Below are 18,274 nucleotides of genomic sequence, written 5' to 3' on the forward strand. Positions count from 1 at the left end.
CTCCAAATTAAATATTTATTTCCCAACATAAATATTAAGATGCCAACTAAATATTCGTCCATCTTCTGAACCCGCTTTTACCTTCTCGCTGCAAGGCAACAGCTCTAACCACTGCGCCACTGCACAGCCTAAATATTCGTTTTAAACATACTTATTGATTTAGCAAACTAATTGTTTAGCTTCAAAATAAATATATATCTGGGATTTGAATGCTTCTTTTGAGCTAAATATTTAGTTTGTAGACTAAATAGTTTTCTCCAAGTAAAATATTTAGTATATTAAATGTGTATTGAGGTCTGAACTAAATATTTAGTTTGTAAAATAAACATTTATCTCTAAATTAAATATTTAGTTGGGAACTGTAACATTTATAAATGCATGAATAACATGGTGAAAATATGACTTTGAAAAATAAACTCAGTTTTTTTTCTTATGATAGACTAAATAACCCCCCAAAACAGCTTTTAAATCATGACTGACTTTACAAATGGCAGCCATAGGGGTCTGCAACCTTTACAATCCAAACACAAACTATCATGTGATGCAACCCTCATATAATTATTAACACTGTGTTTAATTTTACATAGAAAAGTAATGTGTCATTTAGCCAAACACACGCACAAATAAAAAAGTTGGCTGCCCTGTACAAGTCACATTAGGTGATTACATTTTAATTCAGTTTTGGTCTTCAATGTGGCGTCTATTCATTGATCACTGGGTATGGGATGATGGACCTTGTATTCTAGAAACTGGATAACAGTACTTCCTGTCACCAGCTGCTGCCGTGGGCTCAGTCACGTTCCCAGCGGCAGTGTGTTTACCTCACCTCTCCACCGCTCCTCTTCCCTGCTTTAACCGAAACCTCAATCAAAATCACCCAGTTGATTAGCTCCTTCTACAGGATATTTATTTTAAAGGGGGCGTGTCCGTCTCTAATCTAATTTGATACGATTAACCAAATCAAAATTTATTAAGTGAATCCCTGCTGTACGTGCTTTGGGTTCAGGGAGTAGGCGGGGATCCGGCCACCCCGGGCGGCGCCGTTTTCTAAAAGAAGCACACACCATCCACTCCCTGTTGTAGAAGTGGGCGGGGCCAATCCTTGGAGGTGTTTCAGTTGGGGGGCTTGGTGATAAGCGAAGAAGGCTCGCACCCACCGCCAACTAGGAAGCTGCAGTTGGAGTGAAACACGGATACGTGACAACACGATTACCTGTAATCTTATCCAGCTAACGGGATTCTTATCGTTTACATCCAGTCTGTTTGTCGTGAGGTGAGGAGGTCAAAATGTCTTCGGTGGACTTGGAGAAGCTGAAGATGACGGGGGCTGGTCGGGCCATCGCGGTGCTGACCAGCGGTGGAGATGCACAAGGTGACCTTAAAACCAGCCCAACCAGTGCACTTTAATGTTATTTTGGCTGCGCGCACACAGCTTTGTTTATGTGTAAACATGGATTTGTTTACTGATCGATGACGCCGTTTTTAGAGGAATCCTCCCCCCTTCCTCAGTGACAGAATGTTTGATAATTTTCCATTTATGCTCGACTCGGGGGTCAAATGGCACTAACGGAAATGCAGAAATCACACTAGTAGTCTGCAGATCAGATTTAATGTTTATTCGGTTCTGAAGGCCTGACGAGGCCCACCACGGTCGCAGTGGTTCCGACTGGGTTGTAGTTTTACTACACAGGTGTCTGTTTTACTACGCAGCATGACGTCACAGCTAAATGTAGCTTATTTTTTTCTTGATAATAGCAAACACCGTTAGCAAATCATAGATTGACCATCAGCAATTAACGTGTCAATCTATTATAAAACAAGACTTTTTTTTCACTGATATCTGTTACAATAAAAAAAAATACCCTACTCTCATTTTAAGATCGTATCTGATTTGCAGGAATCATCTCACTTGATGACAAGCTGTTGTTTTGAGATCAGGATCCTTATGGTTTCCCTTTTTTAAGCATCCAAACACAAACAGAATCCTGTCCAGCATCCACTGAAAGAACAGATTATTTATAGTAGCTGTCATGGCATTAAAGATGCAAACAGTCCTGCAAAATGCAGTTGTGGTTGATAGGCACACAAACATCATGAAACATAATTAACATGTTTTTAAATTTGAGACACCATTGGTCATTTTTGTTGTAAATGCTGATCGCCTCAGAGTTATTGATTTTATTTTTAATTCATTGCACCACAGCAGGAGTAGATGTACAAACTCGAGTGACATCATTAGAATGTTTCACCTTTTTTGTAATTTGTAATCTGTAATTTGAATTGCTTTTATTTTCTGATTTATTCACTTTATTTAACTTTGTACTGTACAGTGTTCAGCGCCTTGGGCTTCCTGACAGGGTTGCGGAAGGCGCTTTATAAATAAAGCTTTGATTTGATTGAGTGGAGGAGTTTAAGTATGAGTTTAACTCTGATGAAAATCAAGACCTCTCTTGATTTTGTTGAAGCAGATCAATCTGGATGAGTCTACAAAAATAATCAGTCAACTCAACAGTTGCATACAGCAGTGAAAGGCTTAGATCTGGTATCTTCTCCACCCCGCCCTTGTTCTTACTGTGATTGACGTGTCACATGTCCAAGCAAATCCTTTCAGGGTCTGTTGTTGGAGCATTTACATGATGAATGGTATCGTTGCTCAATAACTGATTAAGAAATTCCTTACATTGTTTTATTTCCTCCCAAGGAGCCATGATGCAACGGTCTGTGTGCAAATCCCCCCCCAAGGTGTGAAAAAGATTGTAACATTTTTTGTGATGTTGATTTTTTACTCAGGAATGAACGCTGCCGTCCGAGCCGTGGCCAGGATGGGCATTTACGTCGGGGCCAAGGTTTATCTTATCCACGAGGTAAACGGGCATTTGTGAGCCAAATGGTTTGTTTTTCCATTATTGCCCAGGTGGAATGTGTGATAGTATTTATGTTACATTTCAGGGATACCAAGGTTTGGTTGATGGCGGAGACAACATCAAGATAGCTCACTGGCATAGCGTGACTAACATTATCCAACTGGTAAGTAAAATCTATTTAGAAGACTCAAACGAGGAGCTACTGTTGCACAATTGCGGTCGCCTCTGCTGCAGGGCGGCACTGTGATAGGTAGCGCCCGCTGCCAGTCCTTCACAACCCGCGAGGGGAGGATTTCCGCAGCATTCAACCTGGTGAAGAAAGGCATCACCAACCTGTGCGTTTGCGGTGGTGACGGTAGTCTCACTGGGGCCAACACCTTCCGCAGCGAGTGGAGCAACTTGCTGGATGAGCTTGTGCAAAAAGGCGAGCTGATGTTGTAGAGTGAAATAAAACTGGATGATGAATCGATCTGATGCTGGTGTTGTAAACTTAAATGTGGCATTTGTGTTTCAACAGGAAGGATCACCGACACGCTAGCTAAGGAGCACAGCCACCTGAACATCGTCGGGCTCGTGGGCTCCATAGACAATGACTTCTGCGGTACTGACATGACCATCGGCGCCGATTCTGCCCTGCATCGCATCATGGAGATCGTCGACGCCATCATGACAACCGCAAATAGGTGAGACGCTGCAGATGCTGAATAGCGTAATGTAATCAGATAAAATCTAGGAGTTTAAATTGTGTACAGAAGAGGATTAGGGTCATTGAAAAGAAAAGAAAGATGATTCTGACTTATTCTCAGAATTCTAGATTGTTTATTAGATCAAATTCAGAATTCTGAGAAATAAGTCAGAATTTGTTTTCTTTCAGTGCCCCTAATCCTCTTCCGTATGTATGTTTCCAGTTAATCAAACTATCATTTTGTTACCTTTACTTGGTTATTTCCTAAATTTGATCACCTGCTTCAATTTTCTGTCATCAGTCTGATTTGAGCTGTGAAACTCGCAGGTGGACAAAAATATATATTTTCCATCAAATACTGGATTTTGCTTCAAGGTAACCTTTTTTTTTGTAACCTACAGCCACCAGCGCACTTTTGTTCTTGAAGTCATGGGCCGTCACTGTGGGTAAGTAACACTATCATTTATTCTTTCACTGGTGATGCATAAAATCTAAAGACACTACATTATTTACCTCAGGTATCTGGCTTTGGTGTCGGCGCTGGCATCTGGAGCAGACTGGCTCTTCATACCAGAATCTCCTCCACTCGATGGATGGGAGGATCACATGTGTGCACGTCTTGAAAAAGTAAATATTCCGATTGTGTTTCAGCCTTGAATTCTTACTCCGAAAGGAAAAAAATATTTTTTACGAAAAACTGTTTCCTTCCAGAGCCGCAACAAGGGGTCAAGACTTAACATAATTATTGTCGCAGAGGGAGCCATTGACTCCCATGGGAAGCCCATCTCCTCAGCTTACATTAGAGATGTGAGTTGTCCCTAAATTGTTATTCTGCAACTGACTTAAAGAGTAAATTGCTGCTGTAATTTATTCAAGTGTTCAAAGTCGTTATTCACTAATATCCTTCCGTGTGTTTGAAGCTGGTGGTGAAGCGGCTGGGCTACGACACCAGGGTGACCGTACTCGGCCACGTTCAGAGAGGAGGGACTCCATCAGCCTTTGACAGAATACTGGTGAGCTGGATGTGCTTCAGTGATATTTGTACGACCCTGGAGTGACCAGTCCTTCCAGTTTAACAGAGATCTCCTCCTGGACTACCCTGTCAAACTTCTCCACCCTGAATGCCTACATGGTTCAAGTCCCCCAGAGTTGGGGTTCACCTTAAATTTCCCTCATTTCATTTCTTTGTTTGGATTTTATATTTAGGGAAGATGAGATAAAACTACATTTTGAAAAAAAAAACACAATTCAAAGGTCCAACCCCCCCCCCCCCCCCCACACTTATTTTTTTTTAATTCTCCCCTAATCCATGTCTCTAGGACACAACAGAAAGCCAGACGCAACTAGCCTAGTGAACTAGGCCAAATTCTTGCTTTGCAAATAATATATTTTATTTAGTCTGGCTTGCCAGGCTAAGACGCAACAGATGCCGTCAACCAACCATAAAAGCCTTATTTTACCTTTTTGTGCTATAATTCCTAACGTAACACATCTACCTAACACCCGCGGAGCCCCCAGGCTGCTGACGGACTTCAAGGTAAAGAAAAACTTTTCTTTTCTGTGTTTAAAAAGAACTAATAAATGCAAGTTGAAAAGATACACCGCTACAGGAGAAGTATGCTAGCCAACTTAGCTAGCCCAGCTCGTTTTGCTTCCTGTTCAGCTGTTTGAAACCAAAAATGTGTGATTCCTGCACAAAGAGGGGAAGGGACAGTCAGAGGGCAGTCTGATGGATGGATCAGGAGGAGATAAAATGATTCCCTTTTGAGCAAACTTTTATTGGTTGCCATTTATATGTAAGGAACATTTCAAGCAGTGTGGCAAAAAATGCTCCAGAAAAAGCCCTCGTGGTGGTGGCTGAGAGACAAATGTTTGACATCAACAACTATCAAAGTGCCTCTGACTGCTTACTAAGATCTTAGAATGGTGGTGGTGTGTGTGTCAGCACTTTTCATGTGTTTGGGAACTCGTGTTTTCAGAGCAGCAAATTGGGCGTGGAAGCAGTTGTCGCCCTACTGGAGGCGACCCCCGAAACCCCGGCCTGTGTCATCGGTCTGTCAGGCAACCAAGCCGTCCGCCTGCCACTTATGGAGTGTGTGGAAATGGTTAGTCTTGCACCTCCCCCCACCTGTTTTTGATTGTAATGGACACGGATAACACGTGATGTGGTGCAGAATTGGTCATTGATTTTTCTGTATTTGCACCATCCTTTTGCAGACTAAGCTTGTGCAGAAGGCCATGACTGAGAAGAGGTTTGATGAAGCTGTGAAACTCCGTGGAGGGTAAGAGAAAAGGCAGATTTGGTCATTTCGCTTCAAACACATCTAGCTTACATGTGTCCCATTTCTGCAGGAGTTTTGAGAACAACTGGAACATCTACAAGCTTCTTGCCTTCCCAAAGCCAGTGCTGACTCCGGTTAGTCTGTTGCACATCTGCACAAGAATATATTTTAAGCTTTAAAATGTGGAAGACAGTCACAGGTTTTAATGTGTTCCTGATTTTTGGTCTCAGACCAATTTCTCTGTGGCTATTCTGAATGTGGGGGCTCCGGCTGGAGGGATGAATGCAGCTGTGAGGTCAGCTGTTAGGGTTGCACTTGCCCACGGACACAAGGTCTACGGGGTCCACGATGGCTTTGAAGGTCTTGCCAATGGAGAGGTGAGTTTTCAATCATGCAGAAAGGGCTTTTTACACATTAGTCTGGTGGAAAACAGGAAAATAGTCACATTTTCTTTTTGCAGATATTTGAAATGAAGTGGCACAATGTGGCTGGATGGACAGGCCAAGGAGGCTCACTGTTGGGAACAAAGCGGTGAGGGACAAGAAGATTCCATTACTCGTCTTTATTACTTAGGACCAGTTTTAATGCTGCAGAAGCTACAATTAAAACGTTTGAATAATTTGTGCCCTTAAATTACATTTGCATTTCGCTTCTCTCCAGAACCCTTCCTGCAAAAAATATGGAGAAGGTCGCACAGAACATTGCTAACTTGAACATCTCAGCTCTGCTGATCATCGGAGGATTTGAGGTAGGTTGCAAGACGTTTTTAAAAGTAATTTTTGTGATTCTTTACACCATCACTATTTAGATTCATTCTGTTTGCCACTTTCAAAGGGTTACGAAGGTGTGCTGCAGCTGTATGAAGCCCGGGGTCACTACGATGAGCTCTGCATCCCCATGTGTGTCATCCCAGCCACCATCAGCAACAACGTCCCTGGAACTGACTTCAGTCTGGGAGCGGACACTGCTGTCAACGCTGCCATGGAGGTAACTTCAAGCACACTGATATCTTTAACGGTCAAAAGAGATGGAACAAGAAAGCTTCACATCCAACTCAAATGAAGCATTTGAGCTTGTTGAATGATGTGAAATTGCAGGGATGTGACAAAATCAAGCAGTCTGCCTCTGGGACCAAGAGACGAGTGTTTGTGGTGGAGACGATGGGGGGGTTTTGTGGCTATCTGGCAACGTCCACCGGAATAGCCGTGGGAGCCGACGCTGCTTACATCTTCGAAGAATCGTTCAGCATCCATGACCTCAAGGTGAGACCAGAAGGAAAGAAAAACAAATAAAATCTCTTGTATGTAATTCTGGTTGTTCATAATGTCCTACTTCTAATGCTGACAGACCAACGTGGAACATTTAGCAGAAAAGATGAAGAAGGACATCCAGCGAGGCCTGGTGCTGAGGTATGTAGTAACCAAAAGAGCAGCTGTAAGAAGGTTCTGGGTATACTTTATTAAGCGGTGGTGGTTAGAGAGATGGATTTTTGGGGCTTTTTAATAAAAAGGGCATGGTGAACTAACGTGTAGTCCAGGAAGTAAAGGTGCATTTTACAGAATGTTTTTCAGTGCTTCTGGCTTTTCAGTAGGGCTGCACAATATATTGAAAAATTATCGTCAACGCGATAACAGGACGTGCGATAGGCCCATCGCAAAGCACGTCAAAAACGGCGATAAATGTTTGGTTCAAACGTTTCCATCCGTGTCATACATCAGCTTTTTGTAAACCAGCTCTGTTTTTTACGCGGAAGTATTATTTGACCAATCAAATGTAGTCCTTCTGATATGCGGCCAATCAGATGGGTCCGTTCACGTAATACGCCCGCCCCCTACGTAGACCCTTACCCCAAAATTCCACTATCTCCGCTCCGCCCCCGCTTTCCGCTGCCGCTCGCTTCCCTTGTTCGTCATGCTGGCTCAGAGCAGCCTTGGGGAGAAATTATGACCCGTCTCTAAATAAAGTAAAATTTTCTAGTGCAGATTGGAGACAACCCATAGAAGCACTGATTTGATCTCATTTTAGAGAAAAATAGCACAGGTCAGATGCACCTAATAAATAAAATTACTAACAAACTCAGGAATCTTTGTTTGCTTCACTGTTCTGGTGCTGAGAATATCACTAATGCGCATCATAGAGATCCACAGATGAATGCACCACTTATTTATTATTTGGAGAATACATTTACTGCAGCTGGCAGAGGCAGAGATTTTTTCTATTGATACACGGAATTTGCAGAATCATTTTAAATGTAAATAGGGGAAGACTGCAGGAGGGAGCAGTAAAATACAGGGGGTCCCCAGCAAAAACAAGAAACTACGAGTCTGATGAAACCCCTTCGGTGGGGGCAGCTCCAACGACCCAGTGGCTGTGCTGGGTAAGATATCGAGCCCAGTCCGGAACCGGCTCGGCCGTGAACGAGCCGAGGCGACGTCGTGCTCTGCTTAAGAAGATGCGTTATTTTCCCGCTCCAGAAGAAGCGTCCAACGTGTTTTTATGCTTTCTCCGAGACATGTCACGTTGCTAAGTTGTTAGCGCCGTGCGCTAACACGTCGATAGTGCAGCGTAGCCTGCTGGAGGTTTTAAGGGTTCAGATGAAACACCCGACCTCTCAGGCTGCTCACGCATCGATCTTAAAGAGCAAGTCACCCCTAACAAGAAGCGTACTTCACTCCCACTTCATGTTTGAAAAATGCAACAAATGCTGTTGCCTAGCAGACTGAGAGGGTGGAGCCACTAACAAATACACACACACTCATGAAATTGTGACATCATAATGTACCAGTTTACATCATAAAATACCTCTTAGCCAATAGCGGTGGCAGATTTAAATTCAAATGCAGTGCAGAGTTTTTACCTGACAACGGCACAACACTGACCGTTTCAGGCAGAAAATTTAAATTTTAACTAAAATGCACTAAAGTGCAAAACTATTGACTACTTGTGTCTGCAGCACGATTAGACACTCATTTATATAGTTTATCAGAAAAAAATAGTTGATTTGGGGGTGACTTGCTCTTTAAGTTGTCGCTGTTGCGCTCACGCCGTAATACAGTATTAGATGCGGTTAAAGTCAGAGATGAAATAATAAATAAATTTTACATGAATAAGTGATGCTTAGCCTGGTGGGGGGAGGAAAACCTAGCCTAATAAGCACTGGAGGAAACCCTGTCAAGATCGTCAACACTCGTTTATCTTAATGCTGCTGAAAGATGTAAACCAAAATGCATTATATCCACTGCTACCTTTCTAATTTAAACTCAGTAACTTATGCTGTAACTGCACCTTGCTCTGCTTGCTCCTTTCTTCTTGCTGCCCGCCGGCTGTGATCACAAGCGACAACATAGTAGTTCCCGCTGCTTCTTCGGGAAACAGCGTAAAATAAATAAATAAATAAATAAACTTGGGATCTTGTAGGCGTGGCGGTAAGATGTCAGCAGTGGCGGGCCGCCACGGCTAGAGAGGGTGCTCGCTGCAGAACCACAAAGGCGGAGCTGCACCAGAGTCAGCCCCGCCCATTCACGCAAACAGCCTAGCCCACTGACTTCTTCTGTTTTTTATTTTATCGCAAACTAACCTCACCCACATGAATTACGGCTGTTACTAGTTTACAACTGTTAATGCTATGTTCTATGCTCCAATTAAGCAAGATAAATATAACTTGCTACATGACAAAGCCTGAATATATCCCGAATTGAAAAGGTTTCTTTTAGCGAATATCTGTCCATAGCTGCTCCAACAAAATTGGGGTAAAAGAGCATTTACGGACAAATTTTAGTGTGTTCTGGTAGTCCAGTGGCAAGAGCGTCAATTTTAAGTTTTGCTTTCCCCTCAGCTGATGCTGGTTCGACTCTCGGTGGGGTCAGCAGCTATCTATTTTGCCAGCTGAAACATTTAATTTGTTTATATTTTAGTTGTAATGTTTATTTTCTGCAAAATATGTCTCTAAAAGTTCTTTGAATTTGGTCGTTCCTAAACAGCATTTTAGTTGAAACTCTGCTCACAAATGGACTCACACTGGCTAAATAAACGAATAAATAAAAACAAACAAACACATTAGTCATTATATTTTAAACGGTATACCAATAAATGGTTAAAAACATAGTACTGGCAATTATAGCTAGAAAAGAAGAAAAAAGTTTGCGCCACTACCGGGAGGCGAACCTGCACAAAACTACATGTAAATCTGACTCCATAACCACTTCACCACCACGGCTGATAATAAACAAGTGGCGTTACATTTAATTGTCCCATCCACTGTGTCTTTGTAGATGGGGATGTATGATTTTTCTGGCGGTGTCTCAGTAGAAGTCATTTTAGAAATAATTTGTCAGAAAAATCACAGAATATCCAGATTTGAGAACCAAGTCCAGACCCGCTTTGGAGAAGGAGACCAAATTGAAGCTGAGATGGGAGGAAAATGCGCGAATGAGGCCAAAAATGGCTTTGGGGTATTTCTTATGAGGAAATGACAATATAACATGGTAAAAAGTTCCAAAAGTTAGATTTTTAATTAGATTAAACCTTTACAAAAACTGTTCAGTTAACCTCTCAACTCCGTCCTTAATCTTGCATTTTGGATGATATTAGCTATAACACCCTCTTTGGTTCCAGAATGCTATCAAGTCTGACAGCTGGAAGGAATTGGGCTGACTCTGGAATGGGCGGGGCTGAGTCTGGTGCAGCCCCACCTTCTGGTGTAGCTCCGCCTTTGTGGTTCTGCAGCGAGCACCACTTGCACGGCTACGCCTATGTAAGGGAAACCCTGGGGTTAAAAACAAACGTTTTCACATATTTTCCATGTAGTTTTTGCCAGTTCCTCTTCTGAAAGGTAGGCAATTGTTTTTCTCTTTCCCTCAAAAAATCTTAATTTTCTCCTAGTTTGGTCCAGCACAGTTCACTTCCCAGTTACAGCAACAGCCTTCTATCATAACCACATAAGTGGAGAAAATGCTCAGTAGCAATGAGAGAATTTGCTGTTGCATTTAAGTGAGTTAATTATTATTTAACATTTTATGTAATTTTCTGATTTTATTTATTCAAAAACCCTGGTAAGGGATGTTTTTCTGTATTTGGAGCATCAGAAAAAGTTTTATGGTGGAGGTGATGTTTTAAAGTCACTGAGAAACTGCATGCATGCAGTTTGTTGTTTTGCTGCTAATACAGTAGCAGGTGCAGCTGCATGGTTTTGCAAAAAAATGTTATGTTGTAATGGAATTCATGCATTAGTTTTTGTTTGAACCCAGAGCAGACGTCACACGCCAGATGACATCAACTCTGCATACTTTAGTATTTGTTCATTTATCGTGAGTAATATCCATATTGCAATATTAAGCACTGTTATCGAATATCGCAGGTTTTCCTAATATCGTGCAGCCCTACTTTTCAGCACATTTCTGCATGGACTGGTTCAGAGTGGAAACTGCAGAGGGTTTAAAAACCTCAGCATGCCTTTCAGTCAGCAGAGGTGTGATCACTCAACTCCTCCCACAGAGCAAAATGTAAAGTATCAGCTGATTTTAGCCTCATCTCTCCTAGATCACTACACTGTTGTAAAGCATGTTAGAAAAATGACTCATGTAATTTAGGACTTTGCAGGGATGTTGCTAGTTGCTGAAGGCCGTGTGCAGGATTTTCTTCAACATGTTGCTTGTTAAAGTCTGTTACAGGTCCACTCTGGAAGCAACGGTTTCTAAAAGCAGCTTCAATCAGTCAGATTGCGTCCTCCTAAAATTAGGATTATCAGGAGGTGTTAGTGGGGCTGGCACAAAAACAATACTGATTTATCAGGGTCAGTGTTACATGTTAGCATAAGCTAAACGCTGATGAACCATATTAGTTTGCAGGTATTTAAAACATCGTTTATCTGAGGTTAGCAAAAGTGAGAGAATTTAGTCAAAGACGACGACTGAACAAAATTTAGGATTTTATTAGCCTAGTGAACTAGACCAAATTCTTGCTTTGCAAAGAATGGTCTAGGCATGCTCCATTGGAACCTCAGCAGCTCCTACCAGGACTCTGGCTAGCCAATCACAGCTCTCTGGAGGGGTTTCAAACACATAAAGAGCTGTGATTGGTCCATAATGGTGGGCCAATCATAGTGCTCTATCTGCTTAGTGAACAAATCGCAGAGCTTTATCCGCTTTGTAGGCCAATCAGGGCACTCTATATGCCTGGTGGGTGGGATGATGCAACAGAGTGAAACAAGAGTAAGTCACATTCATTGTCCAGTGGAATGCGGAGATCATTTGAAAGACAACGGTAGAACCCGCCCCACAACCGAGAGCCGTCAATGGAGCATGGCCAGACTAGGATTTTATAACATTTTGAGTCTTTTGGTAGTGGGAGCATTACTTCATATATCAGTGGGTCTTTTATTAACTTTGTTGTGTCTCTTAACAGGAATGAATTCTGCCATGAGAACTACAACACAGACTTCATTCACAGGCTGTATTCTGAAGAAGGAAAAGGTGTTTTTGACTGCAGAGTCAACGTGTTGGGACATCTCCAGCAGGTAGCTACTAAAACGACAAAAATGACAAATCAAGTTCATCTGAATGTATTTATGCTGCATGTATTCGTGTTTGCTCTGTAGGGAGGGGCCCCTACTCCCTTTGATAGAAACTTTGGTACCAAGTTGGGTGTGAAGGCCACACAGTGGATTTCAGAGATGCTGACGGAAAACTACAGACAAGGTTGGGTTATTTCAGACTCCTAAAAGTAAGAAAATTAAACACCAGCTGACGACATCTTTTTTTGTTCTTCCCTCAGGTCGCGTGTTTGCCAACTCCCCAGAATCGGCGTGTGTGCTCGGTCTCAACAGGAAGGTGGTCTCGTTCATTCCCGTCACCGACCTGAAGTCCATCACAGACTTTGTGTAAGAAGATAAAAACGCCAACACGTGTGTATTTGTTCCTCACACACAGGATGATCTCCTCTGATCAGTCTTCTTATTTTCAGGCACCGGATGCCCACTGTTCAGTGGTGGTTCAACCTGCGGCCGATGCTGAAAATGTTGGCCAGGTACCAAACCAATTTCTGTGAATACGTCCCGGGAGAGATCGCACATGTGACTCGACGCTCACTCAGTATTGATGCGGGGTACTAACAGCCCTGTACGCCGTCTAACCCGTATATCTCCATCCTTTCTCTTCAACAGTGTAGTGCGTCAGTTCCCTCCCTCCAAACGTCCTGAGTCCTGTGCATCAATGTAAAATTGCTCTGTTTGTGTCTGTGCAGACAGATTTACACCAAGCTTTGGGAGATTTCCTGTGCTCAGATTGAAGCTTTCCTCCTGCACCAGTTTGATTAACTGTCACTTTGTACTCTAAAATTTGTCATGCTTTGATTTTGTCCAAGATGTTTTCTAAGAACAAATCCATTTTTACTGCCTATCATGTTTTTGCCAAGACTAAAGGCACTGATCTTGAGTAAAAATGGGATTACACTCTCATTATAAAATACTTCAACTCAGGCTCAAGTGTCTTAATAACCACAGATTGATCAAAATACTAACCAGTCAAGTTTTCATTTATTGATGTCAGTTTTTATTACAGAGAATGCTTTTACATTCCGAGGTGCTCGTGAGGCTTTCTCTGCTCAAACTGCTGCTACAGACGACCAGGTGTGCTACGGACCCAAGGTTTATATGTGATTCCCTAACTATAATGCATGGAAATCTGAATGTAAATGGTGTGCTGTATTTCTAACTTAAAAATTCCTGTTGAAGAAAAGGAAACATGCTGAGCCATAAAGAAAACCATCAGGAGCCTTTAACAGGTTTCGAACACATTCCTACAGAGAAACACAACTTACTCAAACCTCTACGTTCATAAACTCAGTATTTTATCGTACTAACGTGACTGTGTGACTCAAGAAAGATGTTCATTTCTTTTCTGTAATGTATTAGACTGAACCAATGCCTCTGCCACTTTGACAGCTGAACAAGTCAGGGATTTATCAACAATGTGTTACACTGTAAAAAGCTGTAAACTTCAAAACTGCTTTACTTTAATAAGAGACATCTACAAAGATCTATAAACTGTATTAAGACTCTAACTTCAGTAAATGTTATCAAACTATAACAAACGCTGTTGTGTGATTTTCTCAATAAAATAGGAGCATTTACCTATAAGAATGTAAATAACACGTATGGGGAACCGATTGGTAATAGTTTGGTGTTTTTAAAAGTTGAATGAAAATGGAAACTCATCCTTGTTTTCTTTGCCGGCTGGCTGAGGACTCTTGGCAGCAAACGCAAACTGGAAATCCTCGCTTTTGTCTGGTTGGTCGAACAGGAATTCAGGGTCTGAAATAAACGTCATACATAAAATTGCATTATGTAAGAATATAGTGAGAAAATCCCAAAAGAGTCTAAGGTTTCAGTCATTTTGGAAAGAAGGTTATACTGAAACATATTTCATATCCAGCTGGCTGTGGGGGTTGTCAGTTTCCTCCTTTTAAAACGAAGGAGGGAGGGACGTAACGACTGTTTACCATCAGCGAGTGGGGTTGCCGCATCTCGCTGGCAAAAAGCTCCAGAGTTGTTTAAATTGGTTGCAGTAACCAAATTTTATCGCAGGATGTCATTTTTTACTTCATTTCTACATCATGCACCTTCAAATAAACAAAAGCTTAAATTCTATTTGATACTTACAGCTTGAAGGTTTTGCTTCTGAAGCTTTCTGTAAATAATAAATCATGTTTAGTTGTTTTTTTGTTTTTGTTTGCAAAACCGTAAACCTTAAAGTGAAACTGCATTACCTTCTCACTGAAAAGGGAGCCAGTGAAAGCAAAAGATGAGTCCTATAATGACAAGTGGTTAATTAATACATATGAATGACTTCAAAGTGATTCCTTATTTAGCTAACTTTCCTACCTCTTCCTGGGACGAGCCCACATCAAATCCAAATCCAGGAAAGCCCGGGGTGCTTGCGTTGGAAGTGGAGGCGAACAGGAAATGTGGAGATTTTGCTTCGGAGGTGTCTCGATGTGGGGAGCCGGTGGGGCTGGGGCTAAAGTTAACACAAACAATTCTGAGAATAGGTTATCAAAGTGATTAAACACATCTAAAATACAGGGAAAAAAATCATACTTGAATGTAAATGTTGGGGTTGAAGCCAATGATGCTGTTCTTCCTGTGAGAGGCTCAGGGTTATCTTGTTGATGTGATGACTGGGGGAAAACGAAAACCTCCTGGTGGTCCTCTTCAGTTGGTGCTTGCTCTTCTTCCGAAGGAGCTCTAGTCTCCATCTCTTCCTCTAGAACATCCTCTACATCCAACACAGCCATCTTATTTTCCTGACAACAAAACAGCATAAAACAGCTGCTAACAGAATTACCGTAAACTTCTGTTTCAACAGCAACTTCCACAATCTTATACGACTAATTCCAGTTGCATAGAGGGGTGTAAAAATCATCAGTGAGTTTGCGGCCGCTGCACAGAGGGAGGGCTGAAGCAGGGGAACAGTAAAGATGCGGAAACTACCGTTGTTAAAAGAGAAGTGTTTAGCTTAGAAAATGTGGGCGCAATTTTAATTGTCAAAAAAGTTCAGCGAAGCAACCCCCCCGCGCGTCGGAAAAAACCGCTTGGTCACCCATCGTCAGTTTTAGCCGCTTCAGGTGTATGACGTCATCAAAGTCCAAGTCGACTAGATTTTCATTACTTGACTGTCGACTTTTAAAAAAATTAAGTCGTGCAGCCCCTACTCTGTATCTGATTAAAGTTTTGATGAACTAATGAGACGATAGCTGAGCGTAGCCTAAAGAGATAGGGCAAAGTCTGAGCATAAATAGAAAATAAGGAATTACCAAAACCTGGTTTTCTTTGGAAGTTTCCCGATTCTGTGCTTCAGAGTCAATTTCATCTGCTTGACTTTTCTCTGGAAAAACAAACAAAACTAAAAATCAGTTAATGCAAAAATGATACTATCCCATAAATATTGTCTACATACCCTCCATCTGCTGATAGGACCACAGCTCTTTGTTTGGATCCTCAGGGGAGTTAAGACAGGTGGGGAAATCCTGCACCTTGTTTTGTTCACGATCCTCCTCAAAATTGGCTACTGCATAGGTTTCTCGCTCCTTCAACAAGACAAAGTTAACTTGCAAATCTCTATGAGAGTTAAAATAACAAACGTGTTTATCTCAGTACAGCTGTTTGATCGAGATGCTGGGATGAGATGTCATTAATGGCAGAAGTCTCGTTCTCCTCAGTCTGATGCTCTGATTGCTCTTCATATGCCGTGGGCTGCTGGCCCAAACCACTACACAGAAATGTTCACACAATCAGTGGAAAAAAAGGTGATTTGCTGGAAAACTAGGATGGATCTTTTATAAATACGATTCACCTGTCTGACAGCTTCTCAGAGGAAGATAATTTGGCTGCTGGATCTGTTTTAACACAGAAACTAACTGTAAATATTTCATCTTTACCAGAACAGAGACCAATTAAATAAAGAGAGCTTATTACCACGGAGATGCTCCATCTCCTTTTGTTTGGCCATTATTTGATCATTGCAGGCCTTGATTCGACTCCTAATTTCATCACTTTCACCCTGCAGCTTGAGCAGCTTTTGAGCAAGAGGATTTTTAAAATATCTTTCTTTGTATGACTCAAGTGTCTTTCTGCTGCTTGAAATCTTCTCTTCATAGACTTCCCTTATTAATTTAAAAATAAAAAAGACATTTTGGGTTTGGCAAATTAACATGCGTAATTTTGACCATAAAAAGTTCTTGAAGAAGCTCACAAGTCGCTGTTGTAGCTGGCTTTTCTGCTTTCCAGGTCTGCTTTCGTCATCTGTTCATACTGAAAAAGAAGGCTGCTGGTTGCCTTCATGCTAGAGGTTTATGGAGAATAAAATAAATATGCACCATGTTATGAAAACATAATTTAATACTGACTTAAAAAAGCATTTTACCCATTTGCATTTTCTTTGTTCTTCAAGATTCTGCTGTGCTTCACGTTTATTTCCTCTTCAAGTTTCTTGACATGTCCTTGGAGGGTTTCAATGTGAGACTTTGTCTCATCAATTTCAAGGCTGTGCTCTGTCAGTAAAAATAGCATTAGAGCACCACATAGTACAATATATTATATAAAGATAAAACATGCTTAAAATCTGAAAACACCAGGTATAACTATGGTGTTTGCAGGCACTAAGCATGTTCTAATGACATGATGTCCCTGATTGATCAACTGTTTAGCAAAAACAAAAGTAATGAACATCTGAGTAAAAAGAAAGTCAATATCATTGTTTCTCTTTTTTTTACATTAACTTTGCATATTTTTCTAAACCAGATGTGAAAAAAGATAAAAGAAAAATGTGAGATGTAAAAAAAGTTTTAAATAACCCCAATAACAGTTTAACCACGAAAAAGACAACGCAAAGAAGCATAAAATGAAGAGATAATGGACAAAAAAAATTTATGTAAATGTCACTTGCTAGCATAGCATTGACCACATACCTCCAATTTGTTGCGTAATTTCATTCTTCTTTTGAGAAAGCTCCCGGTTATTAAGACCTAAAAAACACAAGTATTAATTAACCTACTAATATAATTTTACTAAATGTATGTCCTAAAGAGTTTTTTAGGAACTTGTGGCTAACATAGGTTGTTAACTAGTTAGCTTGTTTTTGATAGGTAGTGCCACTAAAACTGATAAACAATAGCAATAAAATATTATTTTATCATTCTATAATAAAAAACAAATATTTTGAAACGAATTAAACCTACCTAATTGAAATAGAAGGCCGTTGAGTTCAGTTAAGAAAACTTCGTCACTCATTTTTTTCACAGCAGGATGAGCCGATGCTAGCTAGTAACGGTTGAAGTAAAAAAGTTGTTTCGAAATACTTTTATTAAATTGACGCACGTGCTAATATGACACAATCTAGTTTTATTTATGAAGTGTTCATTAAAGCTAAAGTTTACTAATAAAAAAGAAATCGCTAAAACACAATAGTGTTCTATCAATGTCTGTGACCATAGATTTTATGCTAACTACAGTTTGACCGTATTGCAGCCGTGTTAGCTGTAATATTAACGTCCAATTTCTGTAAAAAAAATTATAAATAAGGTAAAAAAAATATTGTCAAAGAAAGGCGCTTCACAAAAACAAATAATTTAAATATAAAAATAATTCTAAAATGATTAAAAATAGTTTAAATGTGACAAAATAGTGATAGTTTATATGTTATTATTATTATTATTATTATTATTAATGCTGTATTAAACAGCTAGGATTCTCTTCTAAATTGCTAAAAAGGACAAAAATGTAGTACCCGCATTTAGACACTGGAGGGAAGCAACTCCCTATCTTTTCTTTTCTAAATGCTTTTGGAAACTAGTGTTGTTATATTTTTTTCTAGCAAAGTTTTCTGTCTAAAAGGGATTTATATGTATTATTTAGATAAACTGAATAGAAAACTGATCAATCATCGGAT

General features: G+C 40.7%; 2 protein-coding genes across 4 annotated transcripts; one reads left to right on the forward strand and one right to left on the reverse strand.

Annotated features, from left to right (window-relative positions):
* The first annotated feature begins 1,079 nt into the window (after positions 1–1,079).
* On the forward strand, positions 1,080–13,919 carry pfkla (phosphofructokinase, liver a). Of its 2 annotated transcripts, XM_054747007.2 has the most exons (23): positions 1,080–1,372; positions 2,791–2,864; positions 2,950–3,027; positions 3,099–3,288; positions 3,382–3,547; positions 3,951–3,995; positions 4,068–4,176; positions 4,261–4,356; positions 4,470–4,562; positions 5,529–5,654; positions 5,767–5,831; positions 5,902–5,965; positions 6,062–6,208; positions 6,292–6,362; positions 6,492–6,579; positions 6,666–6,818; positions 6,929–7,093; positions 7,179–7,240; positions 12,234–12,345; positions 12,427–12,526; positions 12,603–12,708; positions 12,792–12,854; positions 12,991–13,919. In XM_054747007.2, the coding sequence occupies exons 1-23, from the start codon at positions 1,288–1,290 to the stop codon at positions 13,043–13,045; spliced, it is 2,313 nt and encodes a 770-aa protein (XP_054602982.1). In that variant the 5' UTR covers positions 1,080–1,287; the 3' UTR covers positions 13,046–13,919. The 2 variants fall into 2 exon arrangements, with proteins under 2 accessions (XP_054602982.1, XP_015822158.1); XM_015966672.3 differs by having other exon boundaries at positions 12,792–13,741.
* On the reverse strand, positions 13,787–17,739 carry LOC107390124 (protein SIX6OS1). Of its 2 annotated transcripts, none has more exons than XM_015966674.3 (14): positions 17,565–17,739; positions 17,295–17,351; positions 16,751–16,877; positions 16,580–16,669; positions 16,303–16,490; positions 16,181–16,223; positions 15,985–16,096; positions 15,785–15,914; positions 15,648–15,712; positions 14,926–15,131; positions 14,710–14,845; positions 14,595–14,636; positions 14,488–14,515; positions 13,787–14,139 (listed from the first exon to the last, which is right to left on the reverse strand). In XM_015966674.3, the coding sequence occupies exons 1-14, from the start codon at positions 17,614–17,616 to the stop codon at positions 14,015–14,017; spliced, it is 1,401 nt and encodes a 466-aa protein (XP_015822160.1). In that variant the 5' UTR covers positions 17,617–17,739; the 3' UTR covers positions 13,787–14,014. The 2 variants fall into 2 exon arrangements, with proteins under 2 accessions (XP_015822160.1, XP_015822159.1); XM_015966673.3 differs by having other exon boundaries at positions 15,642–15,712.
* Positions 17,740–18,274: the final 535 nt, after the last annotated feature.

The sequence above is a fragment of the Nothobranchius furzeri genome, chromosome 14 (assembly GCF_043380555.1).
Source record: "Nothobranchius furzeri strain GRZ-AD chromosome 14, NfurGRZ-RIMD1, whole genome shotgun sequence".
Taxonomy (NCBI): domain Eukaryota; kingdom Metazoa; phylum Chordata; class Actinopteri; order Cyprinodontiformes; family Nothobranchiidae; genus Nothobranchius; species Nothobranchius furzeri.

What these genes read in the sequence shown, in the direction of transcription:
- pfkla (XM_015966672.3), top strand. Translation starts at nt 1,288, where the DNA reads ATGTCTTCGGTGGACTTGGAGAAGCTGAAGATGACGGGGGCTGGTCGG. An exon ending in ATCATGACAACCGCAAATAG is followed by an intron (nt 3,548 to 3,950) that starts GTGAGACGCTGC and finishes TGTAACCTACAG; the next exon opens with CCACCAGCGCACTTTTGTTC. An exon ending in CCTCAGCTTACATTAGAGAT is followed by an intron (nt 4,357 to 4,469) that starts GTGAGTTGTCCC and finishes GTGTGTTTGAAG; the next exon opens with CTGGTGGTGAAGCGGCTGGG.
- LOC107390124 (XM_015966673.3), bottom strand. Translation starts at nt 17,616, where the DNA reads ATGAGTGACGAAGTTTTCTTAACTGAACTCAACGGCCTTCTATTTCAA. An exon ending in AACAAAGAAAATGCAAATGG is followed by an intron (nt 16,670 to 16,750) that starts GTAAAATGCTTT and finishes ATAAACCTCTAG; the next exon opens with CATGAAGGCAACCAGCAGCC. An exon ending in AGAAGCAAAACCTTCAAGCT is followed by an intron (nt 14,140 to 14,487) that starts GTAAGTATCAAA and finishes CGTTTATTTCAG; the next exon opens with ACCCTGAATTCCTGTTCGAC.